Source organism: Schistocerca gregaria, chromosome 6 (genome assembly GCF_023897955.1).
Source record: "Schistocerca gregaria isolate iqSchGreg1 chromosome 6, iqSchGreg1.2, whole genome shotgun sequence".
NCBI classification, from domain to species: Eukaryota; Metazoa; Arthropoda; class Insecta; order Orthoptera; family Acrididae; genus Schistocerca; species Schistocerca gregaria.
The window spans coordinates 270,363,459-270,377,990 of NC_064925.1; the positions used below are offsets into that span (position 1 = coordinate 270,363,459).

Below are 14,532 nucleotides of genomic sequence, written 5' to 3' on the forward strand. Positions count from 1 at the left end.
CGCGTGAGACGACGCTTCATCCAGTCCCAAACATGCTCAATGGGGGACAGATCCGGAGATCTTGCTGGCCAGGGTAGTTGACTTACGCCTTCTAGAGCACGTTGGGTGGCACGGGATACATGCGGACGTGCATTGTCCTGTTGGAACAGCAAGTTCCCTTGCCGGTCTAGGAATGGTAGAACGATGGGTTCGATGACGGTTTGGATGTACCGTGCACTATTCAGTGTCCCCTCGACGATCACCAGAGGTGTACGGCCAGTGTAGAAGATCGCTCACTACTCCATGATGCCGGGTGTTGGCCCTGTGTGCCTCTTTCGTATGCAGTCCTGATTGTGGCGCTCACCTGCACGGCGCCAAACACGCATACGACCATCATTGGCACCAAGGCATAAGCGACTCTCATCGCTGAAGACGACACGTCTCCATTCGTCCCTCCATTCACGCCTGTCGCGACACCACCGGAGGCGGGCTGCACGATGTTGGAGCGTGAGCGGAAGACGGCCTAACGGTGTGCGGGACCGTAGCCCAGCTTCATGGGGACGGTTGCGAATGGTCCTCGCCGATACCCCAGGGGCCACAGTGTTCCTAATTTGCTGGGAAGTGGCGTTGCGGTCCCCTACGGCACTGCGTAGGATCCTACGGTCTTGGCGTGCATCCGTGCGTCGCTGCGGTCCGGTCCCAGGTCGACGGGCACGTGCACCTTCCGCCGACCACTGGCGACAACATCGATGTACTGTGGAGACCTCACGCCCCACGTGTTGAGCAATTCGGTGGTACGTCCACCCGGCCTCCCGCATGCCCACTATACGCCCTCGCTCAAAGTCCGTCAACTGCACATACGGTTCACGTCCACGCTGTCGCGGCATGCTACCAGTGTTAAAGACTGCGATGGAGCTCCGTATGCCACGGCAAACTGGCTGACACTGACGGCGGCGGTGCACAAATGCTGCGCAGCTAGCGCCATTCGACGGCCAACACCGCGGTTCCTGGTGTGTCCGCTGTGCTGTGCGTGTGGTCATTGCTTGTACAGGCCTCTCGCAGTGTCCGGGCAAGTATGGTGGGTCTGACACACCGGTGTCAATGTGTTCTTTTTTTCCATTTCCAGGAGTGTAATTTTCTTTTTTTATTTACATATTTCTGGACGTTTTAATAACTATCCCACAAACAACACTATGTTTTTGGTAGAATACAAGGAACAAAGAATCTTTATTTTAACTGACATTTTTATAAATTTCTCTTTTATTTATACATACCTTTTTTATCACCTTATTATTTAGTAATACACTTTTTTTTGAAATCTAGTTTCATAAAGTGAGAATTTTTTAAATTTTACATTAATCTTAAGTGATTGTACTCTAGAACACACTATCCGAAACACTACTTACTATGATCATATGTTCTAGCTATGTATTACCGTTACATCATGGTTATATAATACATTAATACTAAGTAAAAAAATTTTGATACCGAGCTGAGCGTAAGGTGACTAAATACAGGAAACAGTCCGTTTGTTTACATTACAGATGGTTCAGCGAACTGCTGTTAGAAACTTCACAGCCTAGGTGTAGCTACAGATGGAGAACCGAGCGAACGCGGAGGAATTAGCAGCAGTTTGTGTTTGTGCACTGGATTTAATTTAGCTTCACTGCAGAAATGTCTATGGACGTTCTCAGTACAAGTCTCGCTTATAAGTGGCAACAATGCCCACATAATATTAGGGACAAAAAACTGGCTGGTGTAGGTGTAGTGGTCACTAACAGGCCACAACTTTGTGACTCTATTAGCGTAGACCAGGGAATCAGTTGTCATAACGCTGTCACTGCATTAATGAATATGGCTATAAATAAGAATATAATTATAGGAAGAGCGACACGAAACAGAATTCAGAATGCCTGAGTGGTCAACATCAAAATTCACCTCCAGGACCATGTTGGTCACCAGTGGACAAAGTTCAAGCGTGGAAGCACTTTTTAGAATGGTATGTGCCGAGCAAAGTTGTCAGGAAAGAGAGAGAACCGCCGTAGTTCGACAAACATGTTAGACAGCTGCTACGGAAGCAAGGGAGTGTTCAGAAAAGAGAACAGAATCTTTCAAAACGTGGTGCTACTGAAAAGGGCTTTAGATTATGCGGGAAGATGGGATAAGTAATGAAGAGGGTTTTCAATCCAATTGGAGAGAAATGAAATTTATGGCACAGCTGAATCGAAAGAAGGGATCAGCAGACATGACACCTCTTAAGACACCAAACATTAGTCACATTAGTAATGTAGGGAAGTGCAGGAGAGTATGGCGGGATTTGGAGATCAAGTATGCAGATTCGAGTGGATGTCGACTGCGAACACTATGGAGAAGTAGGATATCCACACGATAGATTAGCGTGGAGAATTGCATCAAGCCAGTCTTCTAAGTGAAGAACAAAACGACAACAAAACCATATAAAGTTTGTATTAGCCTTCATAAGCCACATGGAAAACCTTAACCCCATTACTTTGAGATGTCCTACAGCATTACTTCTGCCTTTCGGTGAACGCCCACAACTTGTCTGACGTGTGCAGGTGGTACCACGCTGTGGTCGGCATGGCACCAGCTTCTTCGGCTGCGGCGGCAGCTGTGGCGGCCAGCAGCCTGGAGCACTTGCTGCGCCCTCTACACTGGGGGGCGGTCCTGCGACATCCGAGAGTCGCCGAGGCATCGCCCATCCTCTTTCGCCTGCGCACCCTCATCATAGCCTCCATCACCACATCTTTCGTTTTCTCCGAACTCCTCGTACTGTACCACCAGGGCACTGAAGACTTGGACCTCTTCATTCTGATACTCGGCATCGCAGACACCATCGCTATGTGGGTCTTCCGTATGGCGCACATCACTCTTCACGAAAGTGACTTCCATAAGCTCGCCCTCCAGGTTGGTATCGGAACTACTCTACGCTGCAATTCTTGTAAAGTTATGTCATCGAACTGTCTGGCTACATTGCTTGGAAATCCTTCTCCTCTATATTGAAATATGGGATAGTTATCTAGGTTTCCACGATTCTATTTTATCATTGACTATGGGATAAATAAGTAACGCGCTCACATTAATACAAACGTTTCGTTTATTCTCAGGAATTTCACTAGCCGAGATCGCATTCAACGCGATTAATTCCTGATGGCCGGATTCAACAGTTAAGACTGCCATCTTATGATCTTTAAAAACTTGTTGTTATACAGTCTATTCCATTATGACTGAATCCCACATGTCATGTTAGCTTTATAATGGATAGTATATAGTAAATTCCACACAAGTTTAATAAAAGCAAATGAATCAGGGCTGTTTCCCAAAATAAATGGTGGAGAACGGCAAGAGTAATAATTATAAAAAGGGAGAAGATATACATTCCGTACTCTCAAAATCATACCGGCCTATTTACCTAATAAATGTACTGATTGAAGTTTTGGAAAAGGTGTAAACCAATAGGTTAGAAAGCCACAGGATTCTAACAGGATGAAATAATGCTCAGAATGGGTTCAGGAAGCCAGATTGCATTTAGCTTGAAATTAACCCAGTCAGAAACTTAATATGTGATGCGCACACGACTTATGTGCTTCGAATAATAATATGCATGTTTAGAGAGTTTGACAGCTTATGGTATCCCTAAGAGAACAGGGCTGCCCAAAAATTCAACCCTACTGTCTACTGGATTACTGCATTGACTGATACGTGATGCTTTCAAATTCGACATGAACAGTTACCAAACATAATTCGAAATGATGACCTGTGGGCTCCGTTTGTGTTCCCTTATTCTGGGACCACTTTTGAATAACAAAACACGCAGGAATCGTCAAGAATCGGAGCATCTGCTGAGATGTTATTGCTTTTGGTGCATGCTGTCAGCTGAAAATCGCTGGAAATCAGTTGTGGAAAAATTCCTCGGGAATCAAGCATGAGTGGTGGTCGCAGCTGAGAATCAAGATATCACCACAAAAATCGACAAATATATTACCTGAAGAAAGACTTATTAGTCTTCCATCGATTAAAATAAGTCAGGAGATAATCCGAAGACATACCGTCAAGAAGTATTTATGTGTGCACCTGGACGAATACTGTACGTTAACTGCAAACATAGCATTTTAGCAAGGAATAAAAGTTGTATAGTGAAAAAAGTGTTAATATAGCCGGCCGGAGTGGCCGAGCGGTTCTAGGCGCTTCAGTCGGTCGCAGGTTCGAATCCTATCCCGGGCATGGATATGTGTGATGTCCTTAGGTTAGTTAGGTTTGAGTAGTTGTAAGTTCTATGGGACTGATGACCTCAGAAGTTAAGTCCCATAGCGCTCAGAGCCATTTGAACCATTTTTTGTTAATATGGAGAAAATGAGGCTTCGTCTGCCTCTCATTGTATTCAGAACGTATGAAGAGTCTGTATTAACTCCATCTGTCGACTGCTCTGCCAGTGTTTGGCCGCACTGGTTCCTACCGTCCTGACCTGCCACTGCAGTGAGAAAAGAACAGCAGAGAATTCTGCTGCCATACTGTGGAGGCTACATCACAACATCTACAGACATTCTAACTGTGTTACTGGACATACGTCTCGTTGACCTACAAATAATGCAGAAGACTAGAGTCTATTGGTTGAAGAAGAAGAAAAACAAGAAATACACGAAATTCTTGTGGAAGAGGCAACAGATCCGTAAATTAATGTTTAATGTAATGTTTGGGAAATGGATGCAGAGATGGAATTCCTCAGACACACTTCCTGATATAAACGAACGTTTTCAGACAACCCATTTTGTGGCAGATAATAAGATAGGACCAGTTGGGAATATTGAAAAACCTCAAGGAGAGGGCACTAAAGATATCATGAACTACATTTACGTTTACCGTAATAAAAAATAATCAAGTCACATGCAAACTTTAAGACACTTTAATTAAACTCTTTAAAATAAGTCAGGAGATAATTCGAAGACATACCGTCAACAAGTATTTTTGATGAATTCTATGTGCCTATTGTTCCTGGCAAATTTGTTAATTACATCTTCAATAGGACAATCAACATCTGGGTGAGTGGTAAACAGAACTAAGACATTAAGCCGATCCTCTTTCATAACGTATCGGGATCACTAGAATGGCAGTGACTGTTCTAGTACGTATGTGTTAGCTATCTATCTTCCAGACAGAAATATGTAAAATACGTTGGCGCTGAAGCGCGTGCTACATAGGAAAGTACGACCACTCTATAACTCAATTAAGTCGAGTCGACTGACGAAAGAAACGAACCAATACCGTTCGGGCTGACTGGCGAGGGCAGTGCGGGTGGAACTGCGAGGGGGGGCGGGGGGAGGACAGGGTGGGGGGCGCCACCCATATGCATCTTCAACTGGGTAGGATAATGGTCCACTACCTTTCCAAAGTGGGCCTTGTTGTACACGCCTTAACTGAAATGGTTCGAGGACAACGGCCAGTTGCTAGTGTGGCTTATAAACACACCATGCATTGTCCTATAGAAATGTCCCATACATGAAGATATAACAAGGACTGCCTCCGATAAGTTAAGTTGTCTATGACGTAATTAGAGTAAAAGCGGACTCTTGTACCTTAGATACTGTATCTGATGCTGTGTCAGGGAAAGCGAGGTGTCACTATAGCCCAGCAGGTTCCACTGCCTGTAAGTGCTGATAGGGAACGAGAACGAAGCCCAATAGCACAATACTGGAATAGTGAAGGAAAATGGCCTCAAGTGTACCTAAGGAGACCAGGAGAACCAGAGAAATATAGTCAAAGGTGAAGCACCACCAAAGAATTATACGGGGTAGGAATTTGGTAAAGTGATTTACATGTACAGATAAATAAATGATGGGAATTGCAGAAAAGTTGGATCATTTACTCAAGAGAAAGACCTTCACAAATTGAGCAAGTAAATAACACGTCAGTCTATCTGTGCCCCTTGTGGAAACAATTATTCAGCTTGGCATTTATATTATAGGTTGGCTGAATGTCATCTGGAGTGATACTGTACCAAATTCTGTCCAAGTGACTTGTTACCCCGTCAAAATCAGAAGTCTGTTGGCTGGATTTGCCCATAACTCTCCATACGTTCTAAGCTGAGGACCATTTGTACAAAACTCGTCTTATGCAAAAAAAATTAAATCTTACACGAAACACATTTATTTAATTAACAAATAAATTTAGAGGGGAAAATTTCTTACAACTAATACATTTCCTACAATTCTGAATATGATTTAAGAAAGTATTTGTATATACATAAAACATTTGATAGTCTACCAAATGGAGGGTGTAGATGAACTGTTTTAGTTTTCAAAACTCAATTTGTGCCTGAACTAGAACAGTGACAGCTGAAGATTAAATGCTTGTTTTTCACATTAAAGTTTTAAAATAATATTTCTTTTCTCTCTTCTACACAACTTCATGAGACTCTTCAGCCTCTTTCATCTTTCGTGAGATCTCATGATCTTCATATTCCTCACCACTTGCATGCCACTGTATAAACGTTCTGCATCCTTGGGTATAGTAGAGAAACAAAGTAATTTCATTATATCCTTTTCCTTTTCTGCAGTCATATGGTTTATCTTGGGAATAATCGGAGCACGCTTCCTGGCTTTTAATGAATGTGTAGCCTTCTAGAAAACATCACAACATACTTCTAATCCAGAGAAATACCTCATTTTAATAACACCATGAATCGTACCACTGGTTCATCTGTAGGGTATTGCTCGTGCATTTATCATTTAGGAAGCCAACATTATGAAACGGTTAGATAGCTACTCATCATGTAACAAATTTGGTGACTAGCAATTTAACCTTTTTTGTCATTATTCCGTACTGGATTTTCTATTGTTTGATTTAGAAAGACAAAGTAGACTCCTATATTTCTTTAGCTTTCCTTTTGAAGTAGTAGGAAAACCAGGCTTCTCCCGACACCAATACCTTTGCAGACCTCTCTGGAATATTATGGTATTAACAAGGTTATAGATTTCTTCTTTCCTCTGATATTTCTCTCCAACTCTACTGAATACACCATGTTGTGTCATAAAATTGATTCCACGACTAGGAAAATGGAGTTGTTGTTCTGGCTGTTCCTCTAGTGTGAAAATAGCTCAAATTATTATGTTTGAACTCGAGATCCTACAATTCTTTTATATGATAACTGCTTTCAACCGACACAGCCATCATCGGATATAAGTAACTTTAAATGAAACTCTAAGAAAATCCACTACAAAAGAAGAAAAGGCATTTCTAACACAATGGTTCATATTTTTAATATTATACGTTGCAAGAAAGTGAAGAACATAAAGAACTGCATTATTGCAATAAATCGCAGTAGCTTAAAGTAATGAAACTTGTATTGTCAATGGTAGAAGAAAAGATTTAAGTAAGCAATACTGCCTACCTGTACGACGAAGCTAGCGATAAAACCTAAATGCAACTACGGAGTTCAGGCGTATAATGGAATAACAGCCAAAAATCGATAGGTGTTTCAAAACGTTAAAAGAAGAAATAGCTTTCCAAACGAACAGTACCTTGAGATTACGTCTTCGTTACAGGTAGGTCACATATGTGATAAGTTGCTTAACTTATTCAATGTAAAGTTAACTTCAAATATTGAGATAATTATTATGAAGGTTAGATAGAGAGTCAGTTTGGAACGCAGTTTAAATAAAGCGATCTTCGATACCCATACTGTTGAAAATAAAGATTTTACGACAAACATGAATAAAAATACTGAAGTGTTACATATTGCATCTATGAGGTAATTACTCGATGTGCGACCGGAAATTGAAATTTTGGTAATAAAAACTGTTATCTAAATCAGATTTAAAACTAATAGCTCGAGATTGTCAATGTTGGTACTTCAATGTTTACAAAGCGCTGACTTTTACGTTGTCCGTTATTGATTGACGCGTGGTGAGTTACGATAGAGGGTTAAGAACAACTAGTCCACCTAATGTCTTGCATGAAGGGAAAAAACAACGACACTGTTTCCTGCTGGCCCGTTAGCACTCAAGCACGCCACAGCAGCAATTGAGTGAAACATTCTCTCACGGAACAGCGTCCTGAGCAAAAAGATCCGTAATGGCTGCATGCTGCAATGTTTACATTCTGTTTCCCACTGTTCTTTGAATTTTGTTTTTTAATATTTTTATCCTTTTAAAGTCTTGCGCTTTCTGCTGTATGTTGATTTACGTATCGAACAAGTATTTTGGCTTGCTAATTTAAATTACCCTGTTTCTTACAATTTTTTTTTATTTATTCAGATTTAATTCTCTTCATCGTCTTTCTTTAGCTTTCTACCATTCTGTTCTTCTGTCACACATATAATTTTACAGGATTACCTCATTCATGTAACTGTGATAGCCTTTCAACGTCTTTCATTCAAAAATGCTGTAGATGGTTCAGGTGACTCTAAATACTATGCGACTTAACATCTGAGGTCAGAAGTCCCTTACACGTAGAACCACTTAAACCTAACTAACTTAAGGACATCAGACACATCCATGCTCGAGGCAGGATTCGAACCTTCGCCCGTAGTAGCAGCGCTGTTCCGGACAGAAGCTCCTAGAACCGCTTAGTCACAGCGGCAGCAGTTGTGGTGGAATGAGATGTATATACACTGTTCATGATATCTTACTTTTTGTAAATAAGTATTTTATGATATTTTTACTTTCAATCATGCTATATTATGTGTATTTCATGTATTTAAGACAAATTGGGAGTAGATAGTTTTTTGTTATGCTCTGTTTAGATCAGAATAAATACTCTGAATTGCAATGTGTGATCTAGACCGACAAAACTTGCATTACTTTCAAGTGAATGTGGTGTTTTACAAAATAATACTGTAAGAGGACAGAAATACTATATAAATTTAATAAAAAGCAATCAGTGTTAAATACCTATAATCGTAACCTGGTAAATAGTTACATGACACTGTTTTATCACAATTAAACCCAGCACTCATTAACTCTCAATTATTTGCTAATGAACTGGAGGTCAGAGAGGGAAGTGTGTAGAAGAAGACCAGAAGATAGAGGGAGTGATATGTTGGCAATGGCTTTACGGTAAGATTCCCTGTAAGCACACTCTATTTTATAACTCCTTTATAACATAAGATGCATCATTGTCAGTGAATTGTGTTAAACATTCTGAAACGAAAAGGTGTCTGTATTAATCATAGCATTAAGAATTGTCCGACGTTCGCAGTACTGGGAGGGGAAGAGGTGGAACGACGTAGAAACGACGGTACGCATTGGAATGATGGCATAAAGAAAAGGTGTCCGATACGTAGCTGTTAGCACAGATATATCTCGTGACAAATTCTTTGGTTACGAAGTTACAGTGGGCTGAAGTTTGGAAGGGAGAATAGGTGATTAGTGGTGAAGGTATGGATGCTACAAAAAAGATTCTCGGTCAAAGTACATGAATGACAAATGCTAGGGAGTTTGGGAAGTGCATCTCAATCTATCATTCCGAGGTATCTAACAATTTAGGAGCGGCGGAGATGTAAGTTACGACAGATGAGGAATTTATATGTGAGGACAATGGTGAAAGGATATAAGCCCCTAGTGGAACTGGTAGCTTTACTCACTTATAAGATTCGCGTTTTATGGTGTGGTGGTGTGCAACCACGTTAGCCTACATATTATATTGTGTATGTACTTGCAAATGTGGGAGTCGTGGTGACATAATAATTTATTTACTAGTACAAGGAAAGTGGAGATTCCATTTACTTCATCATCCAACAGTGGGATTCAAGTAAGAGTTGCCCATCGTAATACGTACCTAGGTAACTTATGTCTTCGAAATTTTGGGAAATGGCTATAACTGGATTTTAGCAATGTTTGCAATGTCCAGGAAATGTTGGACAAGGAGTGAATGGATCATTTAGATATGCAAAAAGTAGGGAGAAAGTTGTAAGAAGAAATGTGATTTACTACCAAATATGTTGGAAAACGAATTAGATGGGTGTAACTAACGGAGAGCGTGTAGCTGTAAGCCCAGTGCGCCTACATGACATGCAAGGAAATATACCATAAATCATAGGCGTCACTCGTCATTATTCTTTATTCATTAATATCCTCAGAGGAGTCTACATCAGAAACATTCGTTTCCTCTTACCCCGTCACACTCTCGTTCCAGAGCACGTCACCTTCACAAACGTCGATGGAATCTGAAATACAGTAGCTCTTAAATGATTTTACTATCATTGATGCTTCGATGCTTTTCCAGACAGCTGAAATCAAGTGTGCAATATTTTTTTCCTGTGCGAGTCAGTTCATGGTTTGGCTCGGAAAACCAGTTTTTGTGCTGTTGCTGAACGAAACCGACGAAACGTTTACTCGTATTTACACTGACGCCTAGGGTTTGTAACACAGAAGTTATTCCTGTAGGAACAATTATATGGTGATTTTCCTTTATTCATCCTTGGTGAGATGACGATCAAATGTCTCAAAACAAAGCATTGTTTGTTAACTTGGAATGCGCATCAGGACACAGTTCCCTTTACGTTACGGAGCCAATCAAGCATTAAAAGTTTCATTCATCCATCCCATCTCTTTATTTTGAACAAAGACCTCATCGGGCGACATCTTTTCATTTTTAGGGGCCTAGTTTCCGCTAGCAGATTACAAAAGGGTGTAACAGTGCACCTGTTTGCCGTGCTTGCTAGCTTTAAAGCTATCTGCTGGTTTTCACACACCGATGTTTTGACGATAACTTTTTTTGTCTTTTTTCAAAAATCGTCTAATTATGTGTCAATGCTAATGAGTCTCCAGTTTGGTTTCAACCAAACTGGCGACTCACTAGGTTTGCCTACGTGGCCATCGAAAAAATCTTCTGCTTCCAAAACCTGATGATATACCGCTGAAAGTTTTGAAGTTTTTTCAGGAAATTTTGTGAAAGCCATTATGTCACACGGCGTCGTAGAGACAGCCGACCCGCTTCAAATGCGGTCAATCCATCCACGGCTAGCCTTAAACTCTTTCCCCGGTACATAAAAACTGCGGCTACCTCTTTTGCTTTGCTTCTAATGGTGACACTAGTCACCTGCTGCCCATTCTTCCCCCTTTCACGGACGAATCCCAAAAACTTTACTTCAACGTCAGGATGATTTCCGGTAACCATCGTTGCAAAAAACACCGATTTCTCTCTCCTCCAAGAGCGAACGTTACTCCCAGCTACATTGAACTCTCGTCCTGCTCTCCTGTTACCAGATTTTTCTGCATAGAGAATTACTTAATGCTTGAAAGTAGCATTATACAAAGTTATCCTCTGCTTGCCTTCTATTCCGTGACTACCTAATACGAACACACAGTGGAATAATAGACCAACAGTAATGTGACGAAGTTGAGAATTGCAGCGATGCATTGCGACGTAAGGGTCCATATCTAATTTTCAATGAGGTGGCTGGTGAACCACGGATTCAAGTTTGTACTCGAATGTGATGCGCCGTCGAACCTTATATGCACCTCCATATTGAACACTGGTAAAAAAAAGTGCGCATTAGATTCGCATAAATACGGCACATTATCTGGTGAAAGGTATCCACATACCGCTTAATAATGTTGAGTACCGTACGGAACTAAAAAAAATTGAAAGTTTGGTACAACTTTCAAGAAGTTCCTCTTAAGCCACACAATTCCGTAGCCAAAGCTAAGTTGCGCTTGAGAGTGTGTAAACAGCAGCGCCATTGGACGGTGGATGACTGAAAACGAGTGATGATAAATCGTCTATAGCCTGTGACATTCCGATGGAACATAGGTGTTAGGCCAGTTCTTGGAGTACGTTACCTGCCATCATGTTCAGTGCCAAAGTGAAGCACACAGAGGGTGTTTCTCGTTATTTAGGTGTCCCTCCGTAGTGCACTTTTGAAACCACTAAATAATGAAGGAAATGAGTAGTACAGATACAGAGACTTTGATTCATAGTGCAAGCTACAGCCGCTAGTCGGTTCTGCACTCACGGTGGAGCAATAGCTAAATGTGACTGGAAATTCAGAAATCCAAGATTTCAGGCAAGTCACTGCTCAGAGCAAGCTACTTTTATTTTTGAAATAAGCAATTTATTTCATTGTACATTTCCAAGTTACCTGATTGTGAAAAAAACTACAAAAGTTACAGCAGCTTCAAGAATACAAAAATAACATCATAAATATACATAACAGCTTCTTACATACCTTTGTCACAGTTAAAACTGTAATAACGTATTTTTATTTTCCACACATTAAGGCTGAGGAAGATACATCTAATAGTACCCCTAACAGGGGCTACTTATTCAAAAAACCGAGCTGGCAATTTGGAAACCATTCTTGTACTAGGTATGGAGACCCGATAATATTTCAGATACCATAGTAAGACAGAGATTCCCAATTCAGGAATTGGATTGTAACGCGAACACAGGATCAGATACAGGTTTCAGATTTGTTGATGGAAAGTGGGTTGTAGAGATTCGTCAAGAAGAGGCTGTAGATAATTTGACAAGACCTACAAGAATAGGCCATTTGAGAACAAGTGGAAATCTCTAAAAAGGGTAATCCTTCATGGCGGGACAAGACCTGACGATGGTCTGAGGAAAGGCACGAAACTGGTTGGTATGAATAAAAACCTGAAAAAAAAGCACTCCGCCGTCAGGCCAAGAGTGGACTACCTGGGCCATCCAACCTCCGTGTCATCCTCAGAAGAGGATGCGGATAGGAGAGGCATGGGGTCAGCACACCGCACCAAATAACAAAATGCTTTCTAAAATTATAATAGACATCAGCAGCCACAGGTGTGTGTTCCAAGTGAACGAGGTACATCCCCGTTAAGCGTAAGGCATCAGGATTGAAGGACTGTGACACAAGCCTACGTCAAACAATCCATATTTAAAGCATTCTTGGTTTCCTTAAATCATTTCTCATATTATGGCTCCTTCATCCAGACTGTAGCAAATTCCACCACAACTCGCTCCAGGCATTCCTATAACGATGCCGATGCATATAAACGAGCGCAAACACACACACACACACACACACACACACACACACACACACACACACACACAAAAGATACATTCTTTCGTCTCTAACGGGGTCAAAGTCACTATTACAAACGATAACTGTAGACATCCCTTCCTTCAATGCGTAATTTTTCTCAGAGCCAAAGTCATACTGTATATATTTATTTATTTATCAGGTTCCCCAGTAACATACGAGCCAAACCTACCTGATCAAAGAGCGAATCAGTAAATAGTTTATAGAATGCTGATTATAAAATTTATAACACAACACGAAATAAAAGTCACAGATTGTACGAATAAGCAACACATTACTACGAGGAATTCATGTGCAGAATGGAAAAGTCTGCCGCTAGGAAATATTTCGACTTGTAAAGTACAAACTTGGGTTATACAATCCTTTCAGCGCTACTAGAACCCTAACGAAAATGAAACCTATTGAATAGTGCACACCTTTCTGTATGATGCTTCATAAAGTGTTGTTCAATTGAACATAATTTTTCCCTGCAGCGTTTACGGAATCAATGTTGTTGTTTCTTCTGGTTGTAAGGGGCAAATTCAGTTATAAAATACATCTAGGATGGCGGAGTTCGAATTCGGAGATACCGGTATAACGGAGTACACGAAATTCTTGAACTGACGCCTCAGATCTTTCCCACAGCCCGTAATTTTATTCAGTGCACAGATGTCCCCAAAAACAAAACCATCACACTATATTATACAGTGACAGTAAGGAAAGTGACAAAACCTTTGTGTTTCTGTGCCACTATGGAGATCATTCTTATAATGAAAATGGCAACATACATTTTCTGTACAAGACCTTGAACGTGATTTATCCAAGCACGTTTTTCATCTATCCTCAGACCTAGGAGATTGAAATTGTCGACTTCACTGACCGTTTGACCACCTGGGACAATACTGTTCTGTTCTTAGAATGAGTTCAATTTCGAAAACCGTATGTATTGCGTTTTGTAGCCAATATTCATGTTTTCGTCCTCAGTGACAAGTAATAATGTTGCTGTCTTTATGTTACGTTCTACGTCTTTCACAATAACAGAGCAAAAAAACAGAGCAGAGTCTTATCGTGAAGAAGCTGAACGTATGCCAGTTCAACACAGAAGGCTACACGAGGACCAATGGAGAAATCCTCGAAAAGATCTTAACGAGAGAACGAGTAAGTGTCGTACACCTACAAGAGACCCACCTCACAGATGAAACCATCAATCGACTCAAAATACCAGGATTTACAGCTGTGAGCTACACTGGACACGAGAAACATGGCATAGCCACCCTAGTGAAGAACGAACTCCGAAGGAAGTTGGACACCAAAGTGGTACCAGCAGAGCATGCGATACGCATAAAACTGGGAGAGATGACACTGTATAATCTCTACAAACCTCCATCACAGAAATGGCCCACAGGTATCCTACCCGAGGCTAACCACCCAGCAGTTTACGCTGGCGATTTTAACTCTCAGCACACCAGATGGGGATACCCGCGATCCACAGCTGAAGGGATTGGACTAAGTGACTGGGCAGACAACCGGGACCT

At 41.2% G+C, this 14,532-nt stretch overlaps 1 protein-coding gene across 1 annotated transcript in view; it reads left to right on the top strand.

Moving 5' to 3' along the window:
* The first annotated feature begins 2,577 nt into the window (after nucleotides 1-2,577).
* The window catches only part of LOC126278832 (odorant receptor Or2-like), a 61,615-nt gene continuing 49,660 nt past the window's right edge, over nucleotides 2,578-14,532 (top strand). The window contains exon 1 of the mRNA XM_049979108.1: nucleotides 2,578-2,904. Coding sequence (XP_049835065.1) covers nucleotides 2,578-2,904 — 327 coding nt within the window. The remainder of the gene's footprint in view (nucleotides 2,905-14,532) is intronic.